The 20399-nt window shown below is 54.8% G+C and overlaps 5 protein-coding genes across 5 annotated transcripts; 1 reads left to right on the forward strand and 4 right to left on the reverse strand.

The window, feature by feature from the left end:
• Positions 1–2319: 2319 nt before the first annotated feature.
• On the reverse strand, positions 2320–3287 carry MYCGRDRAFT_93647 (uncharacterized protein; the record flags this gene model as incomplete). Its single annotated transcript, XM_003851933.1, has 3 exons — positions 2320–2538; positions 2791–2914; positions 2974–3287. 3 exons carry the CDS (start codon positions 3285–3287, stop codon positions 2320–2322), a joined length of 657 nt encoding a protein of 218 aa, XP_003851981.1.
• Positions 3288–4645: 1358 nt separating this feature from the next.
• CPA (CPA zinc carboxipeptidase A) lies at positions 4646–6329 on the reverse strand (the record flags this gene model as incomplete). Its single annotated transcript, XM_003851932.1, has 4 exons — positions 4646–5314; positions 5410–5654; positions 5710–6162; positions 6213–6329. 4 exons carry the CDS (start codon positions 6300–6302, stop codon positions 4822–4824), a joined length of 1281 nt encoding a protein of 426 aa, XP_003851980.1.
• Positions 6330–7156: 827 nt separating this feature from the next.
• On the reverse strand, positions 7157–8069 carry MYCGRDRAFT_109716 (uncharacterized protein; the record flags this gene model as incomplete). The annotated part of the gene is made up of 2 exons (XM_003851931.1): positions 7157–7284; positions 7338–8069. 2 exons carry the CDS (start codon positions 7999–8001, stop codon positions 7157–7159), a joined length of 792 nt encoding a protein of 263 aa, XP_003851979.1.
• A 245-nt stretch (positions 8070–8314) lies between these two features.
• MYCGRDRAFT_59611 (uncharacterized protein) lies at positions 8315–10998 on the reverse strand (the record flags this gene model as incomplete). Its single annotated transcript, XM_003851930.1, has 1 exon — positions 8315–10998. One exon carries the CDS (start codon positions 10938–10940, stop codon positions 8532–8534), a length of 2409 nt encoding a protein of 802 aa, XP_003851978.1.
• Positions 10999–13600: 2602 nt separating this feature from the next.
• Positions 13601–19417, forward strand: MYCGRDRAFT_86354 (SWI/SNF chromatin remodeling complex protein; the record flags this gene model as incomplete). The annotated part of the gene is made up of 4 exons (XM_003851296.1): positions 13601–15308; positions 15488–15971; positions 17539–17541; positions 19357–19417. 4 exons carry the CDS (start codon positions 13601–13603, stop codon positions 19415–19417), a joined length of 2256 nt encoding a protein of 751 aa, XP_003851344.1.
• Positions 19418–20399: the final 982 nt, after the last annotated feature.

Genomic DNA, 20399 nt, shown 5'->3' on the forward strand with positions numbered 1-20399 from the left:
TGAGGTAGTCAGGGATCATTCGAGTTGCCGGCCGATCCGTCATAGGGATGATGTGTGCTAGGATGATGAGCGCGGGCATCCATGTTGAACCTCATTCCACAGCTTCGTCGCAAGCATGGCGACCACGCCTTTGACATTTCCTGTCCGGACTTGTTGGGTCTCCCACTAGTATTGATGATCAACATCACGTACTCTGGGGTCTGGATTGTGTGGAACGAGAGCTTTCGTCAGAGCGATAGACCCTGGGCAACGCCACCTTGCATCCTGCACTATCAATCGTGGACCTGTGCTTTGGGCTTCATGCTTTCCAGCTACGAAACCGCGAGGCACCAAATATCTGCGAAGCTCACAATCTTTGCCAAGGCCGAACTGAAAAATAGCATTACAGATCTCTCTTGGCTGACAATGAGCTTCTGAAGCCTGAGAAGGAATGAAATAAAATGAAATCAACGCGATGAGGACGCATCGTACACAGCCCTCTTCCCCTTCCTCCATTCTCCACCTTCATCACCACCACCACCTTCTCCTCGTTCTCCTCGGACCTGGTGCATCACAACAATTTTCTCCACGTCCTTCTCCTCGTCTCCAGACGTCAACTTCGAGTGGAGGTCCAGGTAGGTGTCCTTGTTGTTGCCTGGAGCGTTCGACGTTTAACACGACCACCTCCATGGGGTTATGCACTATCACAAATGTCAGGTTTGAGCGTCGAGAATCGCGAGGTGGTGTGTGGATGTGGGTGTGTCAAGACAGAGTGCGAGAGAGAGTGTGTGTGTGAGAGAGAGAGAGAGAGTGTGTGTGTGTGTGTGAGTGAGAGAGAGAGAGTGAGAGAGAGGGAGAGAGAGAAAGCGAGAGGGAGAGAGAGAGGCAAAGCCAAAACCCAGCGAAAAGACGTACAAGACAACACGCCGGCGTGTTTAGGCCGGCGGCACATTCCTCAGTGCATGGGTTCTTTTTTGGTGCCGCAGCAACGCCGAGAGCGAGCAGGAGGGTCGAGGTGAGCAGGAAGATGTTCATCGTGGATCGTGGCTCGTGGCTGGCTCCAGAGTTTGTTTTGGAAAGGAGAAGGGTGAGTTCTCGTTGGTCCGTCGTTTGATGATTGACGATGTCTCGCTGGCTTTTGGAATGGTTGACGACTCGAAGCTGTCAGTGAATTGGCTGAGGGTTGAAAGAAAGATCAGGTCTAGAGGAGGGGGAAAGCGGCATCTTATGGACAACAATGCTCTGACTCCTGGGACTACGAAAGGATGGACCCGCGCCGCCATACCATTTGGGACCATTCCTTTTGCGGCCGCGAATCGCTAGGGAGTTGTCTTGGTAATTTGCTATGACTGGGGTCGGAAGACGTGGACTAAGTCCCGGCTCATGCCACATGGCAGCAGGCCCTTGTTCTGCGAACTCTCCCCCATGTTGATCTTCGTATGCACGAGACAGGTTGAACAAGGGCTGTCGACGAAGCGAGATGAGTTGTTCACACCAATGCCACCCATCGTCGAACTGAAACATGTTGCTGGCACGATCGCGCTGCGGACATTGGTGGAAGATTTTCCAAGCGCCATTCGTATTGCACGAGACAGGTTTGTAGCTGAGTGACATGGGAGGACATTATCGACGTCCAGGAGGGATGAGACTATGGAGTCTTCGGTGGTGGTTCGATGAAGCAGCTCGTCGGTCGATACTGCTGCGAGGCAGGATGAGTCCAAAGGGAAACGGATTTATGACGACTTGTCCGTTACCTTTTAAGCGTCAGAGGACACTCGATATGGACGAGTTTGGACAGCGCGAGTTTGCTTCTGGTGGTGATCACGACAAGAGCAGATCCTGGCTGCCCTTGGTGACGGACGACTGCCACGTGTGCGCTATTTCTAGGTTGAGCGCATTGTTTCAATTTCCCATCCCTGTTGCCATATGCTAATAGCCGGACTAGTCTGATATCTTGACCAGGACATTAGCTGGATTGCAAGCATACCTTCGAACGTGGTCTGGTCGATCTCCCATCCCCACCGGGTGTTGATGATCGCTCCGCACAGACGCTGGCACGAAAGCGGTCGTCGAAAAGATCCTGGTCAATGCCACGTTATCTCCTGGATTGTCTCGCACCCAGAAAGCCATTGGACGAGGAGGGGCGCTTTCCTAGAATCTTCATTGATCAATTTGGAGCTCCATCTTGGGCCCGAATCCTGGTTTGCTGGAAATACATGCAGCAGCAGCATCACCACGTTCGAAGAATTGCTGCATCCTCCATGTCACGAGCTAGAAACCTCCACCCGACAAGACACAACATCTTTGCGATCTCTCCCGAAAACTGCATCAACACGTCTTCTACGACGACTTGAATTGTAGCTTCGGGTCTGGTCCACGGACTCGGCCGCAGTACCATGATTCCGCGCTTATCACGAAAGTCTCCTCCTTGACGGCACACTGATCCAAGCCCATGGTCTCCAAGACCTCTCGCTTGCTCACTCCACCGAAGAGGAAATATTGTGGAAGTCCGTGCATCGTGAACGGTCGGATTTTCTGCGCCTGCTCGTCACCAATCGTCTGCAGCCAATTTAATAACACAGTACCGAAAGTCTCCTTCAGTCGCCGCCTGATTTCGTGGTCCACTTCAGCTGTCTGTTGGTGGCGCCCCAAGTAGCCGCGTCTCATCGACCTCTCCAGGGGCAGGAAAAAGACTCGAGTGCTCAGAAAGAGAGGTAAAACCTCACTCCGCAGCTTCCGATTGACATGCATTAAACTGCAGGATGGAGCGAATTCCATGGTTCCGTTGTTACAAGGCGGAAGGACGCTCACTTCGTTGTTTCGCGTGAGGTCGTCTTCGTGGATCCCAAGGACATCCTCATAAATCACATTGCGGAGCTCCGGGCTCAGCTTGAAGAAGTCAAAACGCCTCCGCGATGCCTCGATGGCTTCCTGTCTACGATGCACTTGTCAGCCATTTTTCTCTGCGATTGGACTTTCCAGACCATGACTTACGCCTGTGCAACACCTTCTGTGATTTCTGCAGCGGCTCGATCAAACATGGCTTGGATACTGTCCCTATTCATCCAGCCGAACTCTTCAGTCTGCATGAAGTACTTCGTCATTGTTTCGCGCATGAACTCGGCCACACTTTCGACCAGATTTTGTCGATGCTCGACATCGGTGATGGCGACATCAGATTCGTCGTCGCCGTCTTGATCGCCATCTTCGTCGTCGCTGTCTTGATCACCATCTTCGTCGTCGCTGTCTTGATCACCATCTTCGTCGTCGCTGTCTTGATCGCTATCTTCGTCGTCGCTCTTGGCCATGGTATCTGACTGCGACTCGGAATCGGCATCGCCACTTTCTTCATCGACAAGCGCTTCCACGGCGGGGTATGTCTCGAGCAAATCCATGGTAGTGGTAGACATAGCTGTCGACGATCGGAGGTGAGGCCGGAAGACTCTCCAGGAGATGTTCGGCCTTCATTATATAGGCACAGCGATGGAGCCCCTTGCTTCAGAATTAGGCCATACAGCTCACCGGTCGACCCGACGAATCACAAGCGTTACTTCGGGCAATTGAGCTCCCAGCTGCGACATGAAAGGCCATGTGTTCGACGGTGGGAAGGCCTCGGATTCGGTTGCAGCGGTTCTTGCCTTCTGCTTGTGTTCGGCCCGGCGTTTCGCATGCTCAATTCTGCGATTCATCAGATGGCCGAGAATCCGGATCTCGTGATGATTACGCAAGCGAATGTTACACAGCCCGGTTGGTCGAGCCCCTTGCATAGCGATCAAGGCGCATCTGTCGATTGGCTATCAACGAGCTCCTTCTGTGGGACTTCAGCAAAGAGCTGCCGCCCGATCCTTCCCTTCTGGCTGTCTTCGAACAACCCTTCGAACGTAGTGCAACGGCCACTCTCCAAATGTCGCATCTCCGGGAATATTCGCCAGACGAGCAGGATCCAGATCTGGCCTTCGATTTCGGCTATGTCTGGGTCGATATCGATACGCCTTGGGACGAAGACACCGTCACGTATGAGATGTGCCCGCATCAAGCCAGCCACGAAGTCGGAAAGACTGTCCAAACAATGCTCATACAGCAGTATCGATACATGGACTCCCAGTCGTTGCGAAGCATCGTCGATGCCACAGTGGCTACTCTGCGCGATAGCATCATCGCAAAGTAAGTCGAAGAGCTCGTTGATGTATTTCGGTATTGTCCCTACAAGTGCTAACGTTGAATAGTCAACCAGCAAGACTAGCTCGTCGAAAACGGACGGCATTCTTGAACCTGCCCGTCGTCGACATTAGGGTCATGATCTACGAATTCGCTCTTGCAAGACCACTACAGCACGACAACGATCGTGGAGATTACGCCGATCCTCCGCCGGCTCTGCTGAAAGTCTCTCGTACAGTTCGTGCAGAAACGATGCCGATTTTCGGCCAGTTGAACTCCTTCATCGCATCGACCTCGAGTGCGTCGAGTGTTATAGCAGCAAGACGCTGGCTGGACCACCTGGGCAAACAATCAGGAGGCCGTCTCAAGAATTTCGCTGTCGTTGTCACCGGTGAACGGATCAACCGGCCCCCATACGGTCACATCAGCATTATGAGAAATATGGCGCGTTTGACAAGTCTGGCAGAAGAGTGGGAACGTCATCATCGGGATGAGGTTAAGAAAGAAGTTTTAGAGACACTTGGGTTGCTTGATTTCGGCATTCCTCTTGATGTCTTCCAACTCCACTTCGATCCGGGATATCGTGCTGGTCCAGATTGGCCAATGTGGGAGCTTATGGGAAGGGGCTAGAACTGAGTTCAAGCACTTCCCCAGGACCTATATTCATATAGCGCCCGTATCTCATCAGAGCCCCTTGAGAAGAACCTTCACACCCGCCAGCACTTCCTGCCCAGTCGGCACAATCTGATCCGGCGGCAGCACAAATCCATTCTGGCCCTTGTCTCTCAGCTCGATAGCATACGCATACTTCGCCTTCGCAATATCAGTCGCAAAGTCCGCACTGCTGCCCGTGGTCGGATAGAGTGTTGCTCCTGATGGCCCAACAGTGTACTCCGTTCCGTAGACCGCTTTGATAGCCGCTCCTGCCTTCTGAGCCAGACTGACTTGACTCGCTGAGTTGGCTGGGACACTGGCGGTGTAGCCATATGGCGAGAGGAGGTAGTTGCCGTAGGAGTGGAAGTCGAGGTAGAGAGCGATGGGCTGTTTCGCTGAGACGCCGGTCATTTGCGAGACCAAGGCTTTGTTCTCGGGAGAGTCGCCAGCGGCCTTGCCCTTGTATGTCTGAGCGCAGGGGTTGGTGGAGGCGCCGTTTGGATCGCCGGTCCACTGGTAGGGCCTACACAAGGGTCAGCACATATCAGAGACAGTTCAGGTAGACAGAGGCCTGGCATCTTCGAGAAGTTTTCGGCAGATCACGCTTCCAGGACTTACCAGTTGCGATTAACATCCGTGCCGTAGCAGGTGGGGAGATTGAGGACCTTGGTCGGAGAGCGGTTCTTCCGCCACAGACGATCATTGGTTTGAGTGTAGACAAAGCCGTCAGGGTTGACGACCGGCATGATGTAGAAATCGTATTTGTCGAGGATGGAAACATATTCGGCGTCGCCGGTCTTGTAGCCGTTGATGATAGTGTAGGCGAGGTATTCCACGGTCATGGTGGTGATCCACTCGCGGGCCTGGAATCAACATGTCAGTCATGTTAATCCTCTCATACCCAACGACCAAACTTACATGAACGGTGCCGTGCCAGATGATGGCCTGCTTGGGCGTGGAGCTGGCCTTGCCAAAGAGCTTCAATCCAAAGATATCGCGGCCCTCGTAGGACTTGCCAGCCACGAACGCCTGCGAGTTCGATGCGAACGCAGCATTCAGGTCCTTCCAGTACTGAACGTGCTGGGCGTAAGAGTGGTAGCTGTTGAACCACGAAGTGGCCGGGAGCGATCCAGACTGTCTTCGGGAGACGGACTCGTAGTCGCCAAAGTCCTTCTCGACGGCGATATCTAGACCGAGATTCTCGTGCATGACGCTGTAGTTGAGGCCGAGTGCCTCGAAGGCTGCGACATCACTGCCAGGAACGGAGATGTCGAGGTGTTTTGAATTCTCAAAGTTCCATTGCTCAAAGGGCAGAGCGGACAAGGCCGTCAGGACTGCATCCGCGTCGCCGTCAGTGTCGATGTGGTAGACCTGGAGGGCATCAGTGCGCTGTCAACTTTGTGAATGAATAGTCTTCTCACCTTGTAGCCATCGTAAGTAACGGCCTGCTCTCTGGGCAGCACGGATGCAAGCGCCAGAGCTACAAAAGGAAGAAGACGGAAGGTGAACATGTTGCTATCGCCTGCTGAGGTGCGGTGTGATCGAGGGGAACACAGACCACGCCAACTCGAGGACCTCGCGAGGCATCTTGTACTCTATGCCACCTGCTGTGCAACCGCGGCATATCGCTCGTGATGCAGCAGCCGTACACATTAGCGTCGCACATCCCGGCTGCCACCTCCCTCTTTACGAAGATCTGCCGCCGGCGAGGTACTACCTCCTTGATCAAGTCTAGGGAGACGAATAGGCGAAGCGAAGCATGCATCGCCAAGCCATCGAGAGTGCAATGTACAGTAGATGGTACTGCGAACCCATCCAATCGATCGTCTCAATTTGATTGAGTTGCTGCCTCTCTCATTCGGGTGTCCCTCGATCAGCGGACCTGAGGTGTCTTGGCTGCACTATAGGGAGCAGAGGTGTGATAGATCTGCAGCTGGGCGCCCAGGAATCTTACCGCTTTAGGAAGGTGCCGGTGAGCCAAGCTTCAACTCCGCAACCAGTGGGAGTTTTGCTACCGTTGAAGGTGCCTCCCGAAGATCGAGTTGCCACTGCATGGTATTTCGTGTGCAGTATTGTTCTCATCGATGGTGTATGGCCTGCTGACAGTCGACGAACATCAGTGTATTGAGGCGGAATCGCTGCTTGTGTAGCTGCATGCACATTCGAGATAACAGGTATCAATGCCTTCGTATAGAAGTCGTTCAGCAGTAGCGCCGTGCTTCGGTAATCAGCATTAGAGGCGTCTAGAATTGTCGCTGAACATAGCAAACGCTTGATGCTTTCGTCCGGAATGCATCCATATTAGCAGCTTGTCGACACCTCATCTTCGACGTGGCGTTTTGCGTTAATCGCCTTCTTCACTCCCTCACAACTTCGACTTCTCCCCGCCCGCAAGCTCAGGATCCAATTCACTCGTGCACAAGATACAAGTATCAAGCAGCGCAGGCAACCTCGACTCATGGTTGACCTTCTGGTAATCCTCACTCGCCAGCACTATCACACCCAAGTCAGCAAAAGGACCGCAACTTCAGGAGACATATACTCACTATCAGTAAAGTGCTCAATGCTCGGATAATGCGCCAAAGCAACCTCATCCCACCCATACTTATCCTCATCCCGCGTTCCCTGATCCACCACCACCTTCCCCACAATCTTCGCATTCCCACCCCGCTTCTTACCAATCGACTCCCCAAAAGCCTTGCCATACCGCAAATAGCTGTCATGCGCTTCCTTGCCCGGGTGGAAAGATAGCAGATTCAGCATACTCACGGCTCCCTTTCCGAGCGAAAAGTCTTTACTCCACTCCAGCAACTCATCGTTCAACTCCAGTCCTTGAGTCGACTTGGTCATGCGCGGGTTCTTCAGCGATCCCGTTAGAGCTGGGACATCGCCCTGCTGCGGCTTGAGGAGTCTCTCGTTGCGGTCCTGGAAGCCATTGACTATGCTAGACGGTACGCCGGCTGTGATGCTCCAGTGGCGAGTGATGTAGTCCTCGGACAGGCAGGATTTCGGCAAGGGCGAAGAGGCCGGGAGGATGATCAGGAGGTCCCATTTTGCGTTGGGGAGGTGTGTCGAGAGCTTCTCGGGGCGGATGATCCAGCGGATGACGCGGGAGGTGACGAGTGGTTTGACAGAGGAGAGGTTTTTGAGATAGGCTGGAATGGAGGTTTTGGGTGTGAGGGCGACGAGGTGGACGGTGGCGAGAGGCATATTGAAGGACTTGAAATGATAGACGGGATTTGGAGACGTTTGTCTTTCTTCGTGTTGTCGCAAGCGGAGATGGAGTACTGTAGTCCTCGACCAAGGAATATCTTTGTGACGGAAAGGTGATGGAGGAGGGTGATGTCGTCGATCGCCTCGGCAATTCCTCAGCTCCACAGATCCGGCTAAGAGGTTGTAAGTGATGCTTCCACATACCATGCCAAACACAACGACATGAGTGCAATGAAGGCTGTGGGTTGTAAGACTATCCCCAATAATGTGCAGGTATGCGGGGACGGTGGCAGTAGTGCGCGGCAGTGTCGTTGCGATATCGTTTCATTCTCTCCCTTCGATCTACATACTGGGGTCCTAGCCACTATTTGGAGCGTCTCGTAGCAACCGCATGCTTCCTTCCCATCGTCTCTCGCACCATGAGCTCAGTGCGAAATTGATCAATAGCTCCATAGAGCATCCTTGGGGTATCCTCAACGCCACAAACCAGACCACCCTCCCGACAGCCGGAACCACGAACGCCCATCCTAGTAAGGCGAGTTGACGATCTCGTTCCTCAAGTAACTGCCCCTCCCTTTCTTCGCTGGCGTGACCGGCGGCAGCATGATACTGTCTCGCGTCGGTCTCTGCAGCGTCCTCCTCGCAACCATATCAACTTCATTTGGAAGCGCGACCACGATGTTGCGATCACTGCCGAATTTGAAGTTGTCCGCTTTGACTTCCTCCGAATACCTCCGGATGGAATATGGATCCTTCCTCCCAGCAAGCACCTTCTTCATCGACCAGGTCACGACAAAGGGACCAGTGGCACTAATGATGGTCGTTTCCTCCTGATCCGGTCCGGTGTTGAAGTGTGCAACTTGGAATGAGAGCGGCACCTTTGTTTCATGCTGGAATTGTGCGACGTGAGAAGGTGTAAGTGCGAGACGGCGAGGCTGAGGTTTGTTGTCCTTGGCGAATGCCTTTTCGAAGCCGAGCTTGCCGGCGTTCTTGCCCTCGGATTGAAGAGCGTCGATGAGGAGGAGGTAGGTCTTGCACGTGGCTAGCACCCAGCGACCATCGGCGGAAGTGTCCAGTCCAAGGATAGGATCGCCGAGAGCGGGAAGAGCGGTCTTTGCATTGATGCCGAGACGGTCGAAAAGACGAATGTCACCTTTGTTCGAGGCAACGGCGATGAAGCCCTTCTCGGTAGTCGACACGGCGGAGAAGTCGTTCTTGCTGACGTACTGCTTGAGTTCGCTGTCTACGAGTTTGTTGCCACTCAGCCGTGGGTCGACACGGTAAAGAGCGTTCTTGGAGAGACCGAGGAATGTCTGCTCGCCGGTCGTTTGAGCGAATTTGTTCTCGGGTGCGAAAATGTTGATGGGAATGTCGTCGTGGACCTTCCACTCATCAACCACCTTTCCAACTTCGAGATCCATACGATAGACGCTGGTGGGGTCGTTGGGATTTTGAAGGACCATGTTGCGATCTTGCGAGTGGAGCATGACTTTCGAAGGCGCAAACTGTTTGCCCTTCAGGTTGGCGACCTTGTTGATGCTGGTGCTGAACTCGAGACCATTGTCTGCAGTGTGCTTGAAAACGCCGATCTTGTCACCGCGAACAACGAACGATCGGTCCACGCTTGCACCGACGGCAAGTTGGCTGTTGACGTTGCCGTCCGCGTCACGGTGCACCACCTCATCTTCATCCTCATCGGAGTCATAATCGGGTGTTGCGGTGCGCTCGCGAGCTTCTTCGAAATCATCGTCTGAGTACTCATCCTCTTCCGCAGCCTCACGTTCGCGCTCATCATCCTTGTCATCCTCCAACACGAGATCGTTGAATGCGTTCAGCACGTACTCCTGGTCCGTCGACTTACCCCACTTCGTTTCATTCTTGTGTTCCCACAGTGCCTGCATCAATCCGTTCTGGAAGCGGTCGATCGTTTCGCGATCCTCAAACTTGAGCAGCCATGAGTACGCCGAGCCATCTTCAGTGTAGTGGTTGAAGATGAAGCTCAGGTATTCAAAGTTGAACACTGGGTTGATGTCGTCCACTACCTCCTGCCCAAGCCACTGCTTCTTGTCACCGGCAATCTGCAACCAGTACTTCCAGTTCCCAACCTCCGTGACGATCGCCTGCACACTTGCATCTTGAAGAATGAATGTGCCTGACTGGAAGTCGAATAGATGTAGCTCTGCCTCTTCTGCCACCAAGGTCTCTGTGCTTTGTGGTGCCTTGCGGTATGTCGGTGCCTTGGTCGGCGTCTTTTCCACCTTCACCTCCTCTTTCCTGCTCGTTTCACGTGGCATGATTGGGCTCTCTTCTCTGAGATCGTTCAGGGATTGCGCGATGGGAGAGATCGCAGGTGAGCGGTTCTGCGGGCTTGCGACCGGGCTTGCGAGTGGTATTCCTAGCTCGTCCTCGAAGACAAATTCGCGCAGCTGTCCCTCCGTCGCCTCTTCGTGACCACGACGATACTTTCTCTCAAACTGGCACTGCGTTGCGATCAACTCGAACGTGCTCGCAGCCTCAGGACGAGTCGATGCGTCGCAGACAAATTCCAGCAAGTCGCCTTCGTCGCCTGAAAGATCGCGCCAGGCAAGGACCAGTTCGCCGTCTTCTTTCAGCTCAATGCGCAAGTGAAGTTCCTCGTCCAGAAGAAAAGTCTTCTCGTCCTTGTCACCAACAGCGTCCCCCGCGTTATCCTCTGCGCCTTCTTCTTCGAGTAGTTCCGCTTCTCCTTCTTCGTAGGCGCGTTGGATGACGAGTTGATATTGATAGTCCTGATTCGTGCGGCGGATGAAGGCGGCAGCGTCGGTGAAGATGAGCTCGCTGTAGCCCTTTGGCGATCGTGGGCGCACGATAAACAGCTGTCCGTGGGGTAATTCGGCGATGTTTTGCTTTTCGGAGTTGCCCCAAAGGTAGGAGGAGAGCGATTTCAAGGCGAACATCGCTTCGTTTATTGTAAGTATTGGTGGCGCATCACGAGGACAGGAGTGTCGAAGGGAGAGAGGTGTGGCGTGGGAGACAAAGGTGGTTGTCAGGAAGCAAGATTGTTTGGTGTTCCAGTTGGTTGGAACCTGAAATGACGCGCTATCTCCATGAGCTACGGGAAGCTCCCGCCTCTAGCGAGAACTTACTTGCGCTGTCACATGTCACATGGAAGACGACAGGGCAAAGATTAAATCAAAGAGAGAGGCAGAAGCTCGTTACAATGGACAAAGCAGCGAGTCTCAAGCCGGTGCTCAGCCTGGAGTCGTAATGCCTCTATTCTGCTCTCTTTGAATCTAAGGTAGAATTCGAGTACTCATTCCGTCCTGTATCCAGTTCAATCTACTCGACCAAATTTGAATAGCATGACAGCTCCTCACGTCGTCACTTCTTCCCCACGCCCGCACCACCTTTACTACTCCCTACCGCACTCCCTCCTTTCTCCGCCTCAGCCAAAGCAGCGTGCATTCTCTGTCTCTGCGCACGGCTGCCTCCGAGTTTCGGTCCACTGAGAATCTGCGCCGCGGCAGTTTTGCCCGCAGTAGTATTCGTGGCTGGTGGAGCAGGCTTCCTTCTCCGATTCTGCTGGTCCTCGAGATCGGCCAGGAAGGCTTTCTTGAAGGCCTGTGCTGCAGCTTCATCGGGGTCTTCGTCTTCGCCATCATCGTCTTCTCCGGCATTTGCAGCAGCGTTGCTGGAGGAGGGCGGACCTGAAGGTCTTGATGCAGTAGGTACTTTGGAGTACAGGGCCACTTCTCCGGGCGACTCGTGCAAGATCTGATCGATGAGAGCTTCGCGCGCGGTGGCGAGAGGATCCTTTTGAGGCGGAGGCCGTCGTCGCCGAGTAGGCTTTGCGCGAGATTGAGAGGGCTCAACTCTATTGCGGACAGCTGTCCCCGAAGCGGGCATGTCTGCAGAGTCAAGCTCGGGATGATGAGACTCGTGTGACTCGTTCCCGTCTCTGGTCACCACTTGAGGATCACCTGGATTTGCAAACTCTGTGCCACCCGCTCGTAGTTTAGCCAGTTTGGAGTCTACATATGCCGTCCTACACTGTTAGCTTTGCTCGTGAATGCAATTCGCATTTCGGTCGTACGTACAAATGCTTGTCCTCTACTACAACCGCCGTCCCAGTAGGTTTGATGAACCGATCGATAGCCGACACATCCTCATGCAGGTCAGGCTGGAAAGGTACGATGGAAGTCTCAACATTGGTCGACTCAGCAGTCGCATCTCGTGGACCATTCGCAGAAAAGCTAATGCCTTGCTTCTTGGCAGCTGACTTTTTCACCACCGTCGTGCGCGCTTGCGCGGCTTCTGATGCTGTCGCTATGAGTTCGTCCAGAGTGTTGGCGGCTGACAAGGATTTCTCGATATCGTTGTCATCTTCGTCGTGGTTACGCTTCCGGTAGATCTTTCTTCGCTTGTTGGCACGGAAGAGAGCTTCGGGCGCGGGGGTAGCGTTATCATCGGACATGACAGAATCAATACAGCAAGTTGGAAGCGTTGTTGCTGAGGCGAGCGCAATGTCGTATTTGGTGGTTGTTGTTGAAGCGAGGTCGATGGGAACCTGGACGTGCCCTAGATCGAGATCCATATTCTGCCTCAGGCATGAGTAGATCGATATTGCTGCCTCAGGCACTCAAAACTTGTCGCTGCTCCTTTCCAGTCCGCATTTTCACATCGACGGTCGCCATTCCTACCTTACGTTCTTCTGTCCAGCATTGTAGAGCATCAGACTGTGCTTCAATTTGGCATGTACACTGATACAGTACATGGAACGTTGGCTGGCATTCCGGCCGGGAAATGCCGTTTGCTATTTGATAGGTCGTACCTCGCTTACATTGAGTGCCGCCCGATCTGTAGATGCTCGTTCTGGAACGCCTTTGGAGTCTTATAGGGTTCCAGGCTTCTACAGGTGTTGTGCAGTGTCGCGGCGAAGACATTGCATGTTCATGGACTCTGATGGAGATTCGTCTAGCCAATGGCGTGAAGCAGCCGGACGCGGGATCTCGGGAATCTCGGCGGCTGAGCTGGAGTGCCCTGGACTGGGGGCTGGCTGTTCTTGTTTCTGGCAGTTCGCTCTCCTACGCGTGATGTGATGCTGTCGGGTGCTGACCAACTCGTTGCAAGTCGCGCCTCGAGCTCGCATTTTCATTGAGAGAGGACCAGCAAAAGGTACGAGACCTCATCGCCTCGGATCCCCTTTCCGCCCCTCCGTGTCACCGCCGCCTGTCCTCCCACCACCCCCTACTCCCCTTCCCATCTTTCCCACTTCACCTCGATTCGCTCCCGCGGGCCTGCGCATCGCATCGCATCGCGACCCATCACCTCTTTCCCTCGCCATGGCCCTGTACGACCGACTCTGCCGTCTTACTAACTCTACGCAGTCCGCGGGCTGCCCTCTATATGCTGCCGCCATCCGCCCTCGACTCTCCGCTCCGCCCCACCCACCATCATGTCCAACCACCCCACGCCGACTACTTCACAACCTCCGCAATGGCCGAACATGAATACCTCCGGCGCGGTTCAAACTCCCGATAGCGACTTTGCGCCGAATCTCGATCCTTCCTCCACCTCAGACGCGATCCGCGAAGGAAAGCAAAAAGCCAAGGAAACCATGGCCATGGCGAGCGCATCTCCAGCACCACAATCCAATACTCCCAATGGCCCCACTCAAACCAATGGCGCGCCGTCGCAACAACTCAGCCGCAAACGATCACGAGATGGTACCCAACTCCCAGTCAGTCAACCTGGGAGCGACACTGCGGATGGCCCACTGCCGGCGCGCGACGAAGTTCTCCTCGATCGCTACATCCAACGCGACCTGCGGCACGGTGCGGCGAGGAACGACCAAGCCGAACGATCGCGCGACCTGCTCAAAGCGAAGGAGATGGAGAAGGATTTCTACACTCACGAAGTCGCGTTGCGTCGGAGACAGGATCCCGCTTCGATTCACGGGTATGGATTTGCGGGATACGGCAATGGGACGACCAATGCGAAGAGCCAGATCGTGTATAGTTCGAATCGTGGGCCGCCGAAGGGCAGACGGTGTAGGCAGCTGCATGTCAATCGAAAGGACACCGCGGCGCAGGCTGATTTGCACGAGGAGTTGGTGCCTGTGAGGTTGGATATTGAGCTGGATAAGCTGAGGTTGAGGGACACATTTACTTGGAATCTGCACGAGAAGACGATAAGTCCGGAAATGTTCTTGGACTACCTGATGGAGGATTTGAAGATTCCCGGCGAGGCCATGCCGGAGGTCTCGCGGCAGATCAGAGCGGAATTCCAGGACCAGGTGATCAATTACTATCCCCATATCATTGTCGAAGATGGACCTCTGGAGCCCGGGAGACCATACAACGATCACAAGGACGACGAAATGCGGATTCAAATCAAGCTTAATATCACGATTGGGAGAATCACGTTGGTCGATCAGTTTGAATGGGATATCAATAACCCGTTGAATGTACCGGAAGAGTTTGCGCGGCAGATGGCTTGGGAGAACGCGCTTAGTGGGGAATTCACAACAGCCATTGCGCATTCGATCCGGGAGCAGAGTCAGCTGTACACCAAGAGCCTGTTCCTCACCAACCATTGTTTCGATGGACGGCCAGCAGAGGATCCAGAACTACGAGACAGTTTTCTCCCAGCACCTCTCCCGAGTGCGTTCCGAGCACACGCTGCGCAGAAGGATTTTACGCCGTACATGTACGAGATGAGCGAAGCCGAACTGGAGCGAACGGAGACATCCATGATGCGCGAGCACCGTGCGCAAAAACGGCAATTGAACCGGCGAGGAGGTCCGGCACTGCCAGACTTGAAGGACAGGCAACGAACAGTCCGATCACTACTCATTCACTCAGTCATTCCGGGTGCAGTGGACACGTTCGAGACGACCGGCATTCCCAAAACCAGACGAGCAGGTGGACGAGGCGGTCGTCGCGGTGGCGCACGCACAGATGTGGACGCAGACTCAGACGAGCTCGATAGTGAAGACTCTGCGCCAGAGTCGCCCGCTCCATCGTCCATGATGGCTGCTAACCCCGGCACTGCTCGAACAAGAGGAATGCGTGGAGCAGCCGCTCAAGCGCAAGCGAATATGCGAGCTGGATATGGCCGATCTCAGACTCCCGATTCTCAACTCCTCGCTACACCCCACGACACAGCGCAGCGATCTTCGGCAAGACGTAGCATGCTCCGCGAAGAAAGCGTAGCCGATGAAGGGGAACAATTAATCGTCCGACTGCGAATTGGCAAGGCGAAACTGAAAGCGTTCTGGGACGACTACCGAGCGAAGAAGCGCGCGAGCGAGTATCCGCTATCAGGTTACGCATCCGCACCTCCACCTCCCGCTGCTCTCGCCGCCCCCACGCCCCTGAAAGGAGGCAACGGCACGCCAACCGCAACGCCGAGGACGATACCCAACGCCAAATCCACACCACAACCGAACGGCAACCACTCCCGCGGCGCATCCTCCTCCCGCGGCCAACAACAACAACAACAGCCGCCGCAGCAGAAAGAAGTAACCTACGACTCCAAAGGCGCAGTAGAAATGGCCCGCTGGCCAGCCCCAGACGAAGCACCCGTAAGTCCTCTCACTCCCTCATGCCCCATCCCCTCCCAACTAACACAAACTCACAGCCTCCACCACCCCCCTGGCTCACCTCAGCCATAACCTCCCTCCGCCAACGCTACCCCTCCGACAATTTCCACCCCTTAATGAAAGCCTACGCCCTGCACACCACGGCCTCGGGCGCCGAAGAACTCAAACCATGCGGAAACTTCTCCCCCGACCTCGTTCGACCGGGAGATCTCCCTCCGCAGGGCATGACGTGTAAGTGGTTGCCGAGGATTCGGTGTGTGGATTGTCCGGGGAAATTGTATACGGCTGTGGAGGGTAGGGTGGCGGGGGATTTCGAGGTGCATTTGAAGAATCGGAAGCATTTGGCTATGGTTGCCAAGAGGGTGGAGGAGGAAGAAGGGGGGAGGTGAGTGGTGGAGGGTTGGAGGATGAGTTGGATGTTGGATGGTCAGAAGGGAATTGTTGATAGGATGAAGAAATGACAAAGTTTTGATGCAGAATTGTCGTCTTCTCCGTTTCCTTGCTAATGGGAGAGACTGCATGCTCCTCGTGAGAGAGAACATGGATCAAGCGTGAAAGGAGAGCCGTCATTGCCCATCCCATTGTGAACGGTATTCTGCTTTGCCTGGCTATCGCATACCATCGATGATTCTACTTTCGCCCTTCTATTCCAACCTTCCCGCCGTGCAATATCCGTGTACGGAATTGATGCTCATGGAGCTCTCTCAAGCATAGTCTAGAGCGTGACATCGTACCTCGTGCTCGTACACCCTCGGAGCTTGATGTGCAGACCCGTGTTGTTCTCCAAGACCGTGCGGAGTCTCTCTGCGAAGACGACATGCATGCATGCTCTCTGTGGACTGATGCATCCCTGAGCGGCTCGCGTAGCGCCCTGCCATTCCTCTCGTATGCAATTCTTTCACCCTTCGGTCGACTCATCGCACTGGCCCGGCATGTAGCCTCGCGAGCTTGCCGCTTCTCCTCTGATTTCAGCTCATCGCATTCTCTGGATGCTGTGGCTGGACTCGACTTTGATCTCAACTTATTCTCAACTCATCCAGCAGGTCTCAAGTCGCCTCACTCTTCACCACGGCAGGCCCATTGCCTTCCAACCGCCGCCGGATCAACTCCTGCAGCGCGAGCAACTCTTTCCGCAACTCTTCACTGATCACTTCGCCCGCCGCAACACCCGTCTGTTGCTCACTGACAGGCGGCGAAGGTGGAACAGCACTGGACGAAGACTTTGGCTTACCAGCGGGATCCGGAGTGGCAGAGGTGGTAATGGTCTTGGCCGACATCATCTGCTGGACGACGTCGGGTGGTGCTTCGGCCTTCGGAGGGAGAGCGTTAATGCCTGTGGAACGTTGGGTGATGAGCGAAATGTCACTTACAATCAGAGTCCCGACAAGATTCTCCACTTGATCAGCGCCGAGATCAAGATCCTTGTTCGTGTTGGCGAATTGCGTGAGTTGTAGGGCGATCTGCTGCTCGTTGAATGGACGACTGGAGAAATTCGCTTCCTTGAGAGCGGATCGATGTGTGTTTGCCAAGAAGCGAGGATTTCGTAGACGCGCACGTCGGTGTGCGTGGTCGTCCCGTAGCTGCTGGACGCGGGTGCTGTATAGACATGTCAGATTTGTTGATACAGGAGATGAAACCGATGACGACTGACCTCTTCACCTTGTCGATGAAGTCGAGTTTGATGCCCTGGGCTGGCAACTTGTACACAGTCCCGCCATCGTCGAGCTCGTAAAACTCCGAGTCCGAGTCGTCGCTGCTGTCATCCACAACCTCAATTATACCGTTGTTGCGACTTCCTCGCGTGAGAGCGGTCTGGACGATTTTCGGAACTTTTGGTTTGCGGAGGTGGATGGTGCGACGGTTGAGCAAGCCGGTCTCGATTTTGCGCAATTCTTGATCGGCGTGCAGAGGACACATCCAGTCGTGAACTTTCTTGCCATTCTGATTCACAGCAGGTGGGTTTGCGAGTGGCGGATCGAGGCAGTCGAGGTGCCAGTGTTGGCCGCAGTGGTCGCAGGTCACGAGTGGGCGCTTGGGACCCTGCGCAGGGTGAGAGGTGAGTCCGCAGCAAAAGCAGTGGACGTAGCCTTTGCTGTCTCGAAGTTTGACGTAGTCGGGCTGCTCTTCAGAGTATCCTGGACGATTTCTACATGCGACGTTAGCAGGCGGCGCGATGACGTGGCGAGGGTTAGGATGGTGATACATACCTCGTGGGCTTGCCATTCAACTGCTCGACAAACGCGCCATTCTTGTCGGTGCTGACTCCGTCGAAGAATTCTCTCAGGTCTACCGGAAGCTTGAAGGTGGCAGGATTCTGCTTCCTCAGCCCGTGGAGCAATGGAGCGAAGATGCCGCGTGCGGTCGGACCTTTTTCCGGTGATAGAAGCGCAGCAGGACGGTTGGCCACGCAAATGTAGCAAAACCAAGGCTCGTCGAGTTCCTTTGCATTGTCGTTGATGGGTGGATCCAAACAGGTGAAGTGAAACGACCGATCGCATCCGTCACAGCAGAGCAGATAGCCACTGCCTTGACACGCCGAGCAGAAGTCATTGTTCTCGGAACGCTGTTCGATTTGGGTTAGAGAGTGCGCGTATTTCGACGATGGCATAGAAATGTAAAAAGGTGATGCTCGTCGAGGGGAGGGGAGATGCATGGGTGTGGATGGGTGATCTGCGTGAGGCAGAAGTTTGTTGTGGGAGAGAAGCGGGAGGATGGAGTGAGGATTAGCGCGCTCGCGTTGTCTTACCTCTTCATTGTCATCATCCCCGATCGGGCTTGCCCTTCCTGCGCCACCAGCACCTGACAAGCCTGCATATCCTGCCAGCTGTTTCTTCTCCGGTCTGTGAAAAGTCAGCCTGTGATCTGTATGTGCAGCACGTCGGTGTGATGATTTTGCAATAGTGTGCGCCCATGGCGAAGTGCTGGCAGAGTGCCCATCTCCCACAATGTGAAGACTCGGAATGCTGGAGATTTCTGTGCAAAGACGTGGCCTCGCCGTGCGATGCGCGCACAGAGAGTGAATGAAGAGAGGATGCGATGTACTCACGATTGCTTCGTCTTCGCCCTTTTGCCGCCCAACTTCGGCGCCATCGTTCTCGCTGCTCTAGGCGTACCCTGTCTGCTCGTTGCCGGACTTGAAAGCGGTGACTCTCCTTCTATGGAGACGGCTCTGCTTCCTCTCACGCTAGAGCCTCTCGTACCGTTGACTTGCAGATTCAGCGGAGAGGGCGCAGCGGCACTCTGGCGCAACTGCGAAGCACGAGATCCGCGCGCGGACAGGTGCGGGCGCACGCTGCTTTCTTGAAAGTCATATTCACGGGCAACGGACTCGCCGAGCTTTTGCTTCTTCTTCGCAAGCTCGCGGTCACGCTCTTGCTCGAGTTCGGCTTCGACCGAGGAGCGCTTGGCGGCGCCGCTGCCAGGGACAGCAAGGGAACCTCTTTCAGCGGCTTGATCTTTGCTGCCTTTGGGACCGTTGAGTCGAGTTGGTGGAGGTGCTGGAGCGACAGGACCATTGTTGAGCTCGTCCGGCCCGTCAAGGTCCATGTCATCGGCACGAGCGTCGCCCTCGTTGGACGTCAGGTCGGTGAGGGATGAGTCGCTGCCGGCACTACCGGCGCGCTTCCGCGGCGAGACGGACATGACGCCCTTGCCTTGCCGTCGGCGGTGTTGATGTTTCGCAGGTGATTTGAGCTTGAGAGAGACTTTGGGCTTGATAATATCGGCGGCCTCGGTCGAGGGGATGGGAGGAGATGACTCGGTCGGCGCAGATGCCAATATAGGTGGTGGTGGTGGAGGAGGTTGTTGAGAAGGAGTCGGTTTTGCTGGTGAAGAAGTGTTGATAACCTGAGGCTTCTCCTGTGTTCCGTTGGATTTTGAAGAAGAAGAAGCCGGTTGCTGCCGCAGGCTGTTCTTGGCGTCTTTCAGCTTCTTTTTCGCGGCACGGACGTATTCCTGGAAACTCTCGTTTTGCGCAGGAGTGGCGTGTTGTGTCAAGATAGCCTCGAGCAGTGTGTGAAGTCTGTCGTCGGTCTTGCTCTGTTCGTAGATCTCATTGACCGCTGCTGCCAGATCCGGTTTGCCGACTTCGATGGCACGTGCCTTGGCTGCCTCTACTATACGTTTCAGCTTCTTTCCGTCGTACTCGTACTGCTGGCCTGTTGATGAATGCGAAGACTTTGGCCGCTTGGGTATTGGTGTAGGAGGCGCTGGTGTAGGTGTAGGTGCAGTGACCACAGTAAGTGCAGGTGCTGGTGTAGCAGATGAAGCCGGTTCACTCTTCCTCTTCACATTTCGACTGCGCGTTGTTCGCTCCCGTGTTTGCCCGTTGGTATTCCCCTTTGGCGCGTAATCATCGTCCTTCTCATCATCTATGACCACGGGCGGTTGAGTAGGCAGTTCAGGCTGAGGCGTAGTCTCCTGTGGTGTCTCCAGTCGCGGCGCAGGAGAACCCTCCGGCGTCTCCTGAGCATCTGCACCACCCGCGACGGCAGAGCTGCGCCCTAGCACTGACTTGCGATTCCCTTCTGGTCTTACTCTTGCTTTGACCTTTGCCGACGGCAGTTCGCCCAGTGATTGCATGCCATCCAACACTCCATAAGGTACGCCTCCATGATCCTGATAGCTGGGCTTCGGCACCGCCAGCGATGGCTCCACCCAGCGATCCATAAACGTCTTCTCTTTCGTCTTGTCTTTGACTGTATTTCTGCTCTGACTTCGCGATGTGGGCTCGGTCGGTTGAGCAGTGCTGCGGCGTTCGGGGTCTCTGCGGTCTGCGGCAGAGGGCATGGCTTTCGTAGGGAAACTTCGCATC

The sequence above is a fragment of the Zymoseptoria tritici genome, chromosome 6, assembly GCF_000219625.1.
Source record: "Zymoseptoria tritici IPO323 chromosome 6, whole genome shotgun sequence".
Lineage (NCBI taxonomy): Eukaryota > Fungi > Ascomycota > Dothideomycetes > Mycosphaerellales > Mycosphaerellaceae > Zymoseptoria > Zymoseptoria tritici.